A 2,074-nucleotide genomic window follows, 5' to 3' on the forward strand; every position below is an offset into this window, starting at 1 on the left:
AACCATCCCCATGCTTTTTGTTTTCCTTCATGCCCCCCCACCCGATGCTTTTTGGGTCCCAAAGCCATTCTTTATTCGGATTGAAAGCATGGGTTCTGACCTCCAGCCGGCTCCCAGGGCCAGACTGCTGTCTCGCTGTACCGTGACGCTTGAGTCATTCAGGGTCAGCCTCTCAATGGCGCTGCGCAGGGCGGGGTACTCTGACTGGTCCATCGGGTACATGCCTCAGGAGCAGAAAACAACAAAGGGTGCACATTAGCAGCAAAGCGGGACTCCTCACTCAAAGCGCCCGTCTCATCAGGCGCACTGCGGATAAACAAAGTGCACTTCAGGGGCCGAGAGCTGGCAATCCACCGCAGCCTTGTGCACTGCGACAACTTTTTAGACGGAGTACATTTATAGTGAAAAGCAGAACTGGAACAGCAGAGGAGGAGTTGGGCGACCCTACCGGCAAAAACCATGGGTTTGGCAGGCGTGAACCCTGGGAGAGCTTCGACTGGCTGCTCGTGGTGGTAAAGGGTGTCGCCAATCTGGGCCTCCTTCACATCCTTCATCCCGGCAACTATATACCCCACTTGGCCTGCAAAGCTGCAAGACACCCAGGTTAGACAGAGGCGCCGGCGCCATACAACCTGCGTAGACAGGCAGGTGAATATTAAGCAACTAGCGGCTGCTGCTCGCCCACTCTGAGTGACTCGACCTTATCTTAGAAAAAAAACATGGATGGTCTGAGTCTCCAGGCCTCAGACCTTCTACATCGGCTGTCTGTGGGGCAGCAGAGGAAGTGCTTTAGTCCATATTAGAGACAATGTTCAGCAGCACCATCTAGGGTTTCTGACAGGTTATCACTGATCAATGACTTTTCTCTACAGATTTACTTCGAAGATCAGATATTATCATAGCATAAGCAAACTTTTCTATTGTGTTATTTGTTATAAATATGGTTATTCTGTTGAATAACCATATTTAGATTAATAAAAACAATTTGATTTCTTGTTTTAAACAGTCCTTGTTTACCAACATCTTTATCTACAGGTCATTTTTGTTGCTGCTGGTTAATGCAGAGAAAAGTCAAAATGAAATCCCAATTATGGTTGAAATATATCGCTGTTTAGATTTTTGGCTAAATCGTACAGCCCTATTTCTTTCTATCTAAAATAATGAAAATTCACTTATTGCTCATTTAAGCCCAGCAGATCAGTTCTGGGGGAGGAATTGAACCTTTTTTTTTCTTGGTTTATTACTGTAAACTCCCTTTTGTTGAAAACAGTTAATTTGCTATCCATCTAAAGTTAAACCAAGATTATTTAAATGTGATTTGTAATTGCTAAATAAAGCGTAATAAGATCTAAACATGTTATTTTGAGCAAAAAAATCAGAAAAAAGGGCCGGGGGTGATTGGGGGGTGCTAATTGGCACGTACAGCTTCTGTGTTGGGTGCTCCTCTGGCCGCAGCAGGCCCAGCTCATTGACCTCATAGGTTTTACAGAGGTATGCCGACACGATCTTGTCCCCTTTCTTCACTTGACCTCCAAACACTGCGATGTTGGCCACCACTCCTCTGTAGTGGTCAAAATTGGAGTCGAACACCAGAGCTTTAAACGGGTCGCCGACGCTCCCAGCGGGACTGGGAAACAGAAACAAAAACATGTTATCTTTCTGCAGCGGGAACAAAGTACGACCAATAAACACGAGGGACGTGGCAAACTAACTACAGCTTACGGTGGAATCCTTTCAACGACCGCTCGAAGAACTGTTTCAACGTTGGTTCCCAGTTTGGCTGAGATCTGACGCACAGGGAGAGACATTTCTGAGGCACGTGCAAGAAACCGCCGCGGAAACAGCGAACATGTCCGCCGTCTTTTACCCTGACGCACTCCTCTCGGGGAATGTCAAACGTCTTTTCGATCTGCGACTCCACTTGCTCTGGGTCTGCGTTTTTCAGATCAATCTGTGGAAGAACGTCACAGTCACCTTCCTCACACAGATGACTGGGACAGTGACGGTTACTGTGGATGATCTGTCAGTACCTTATTAATCACAGGTATGATAGTCAGCTGGGCTTCAAAGGCCA

General features: G+C 46.8%; 2 protein-coding genes across 2 annotated transcripts in view; both read right to left on the bottom strand.

Moving 5' to 3' along the window:
* LOC118557544 (gamma-aminobutyric acid receptor subunit alpha-2-like) overlaps positions 1–554 on the bottom strand; it is a 12,276-nt gene extending 11,722 nt beyond the window's left edge. The window contains exons 1-2 of the mRNA XM_036127705.1: positions 449–554; positions 101–224 (exon numbers count right to left, since the gene is read on the bottom strand). Coding sequence (XP_035983598.1) covers positions 101–224; positions 449–554 — 230 coding nt within the window. The remainder of the gene's footprint in view (positions 1–100; positions 225–448) is intronic.
* An 853-nt stretch (positions 555–1,407) lies between these two features.
* Positions 1,408–2,074, bottom strand: LOC118557485 (translation factor Guf1, mitochondrial-like; the record flags this gene model as incomplete). Its single annotated transcript, XM_036127602.1, is given in 3 exon segments — positions 1,408–1,627; positions 1,723–1,951; positions 2,031–2,074. Coding segments are annotated over 2 exon segments (306 nt in total), but the record flags the coding sequence as incomplete, so codon positions are not given.

This window comes from Fundulus heteroclitus, chromosome 23, assembly GCF_011125445.2.
Source record: "Fundulus heteroclitus isolate FHET01 chromosome 23, MU-UCD_Fhet_4.1, whole genome shotgun sequence".
Classification (NCBI taxonomy): domain Eukaryota; kingdom Metazoa; phylum Chordata; class Actinopteri; order Cyprinodontiformes; family Fundulidae; genus Fundulus; species Fundulus heteroclitus.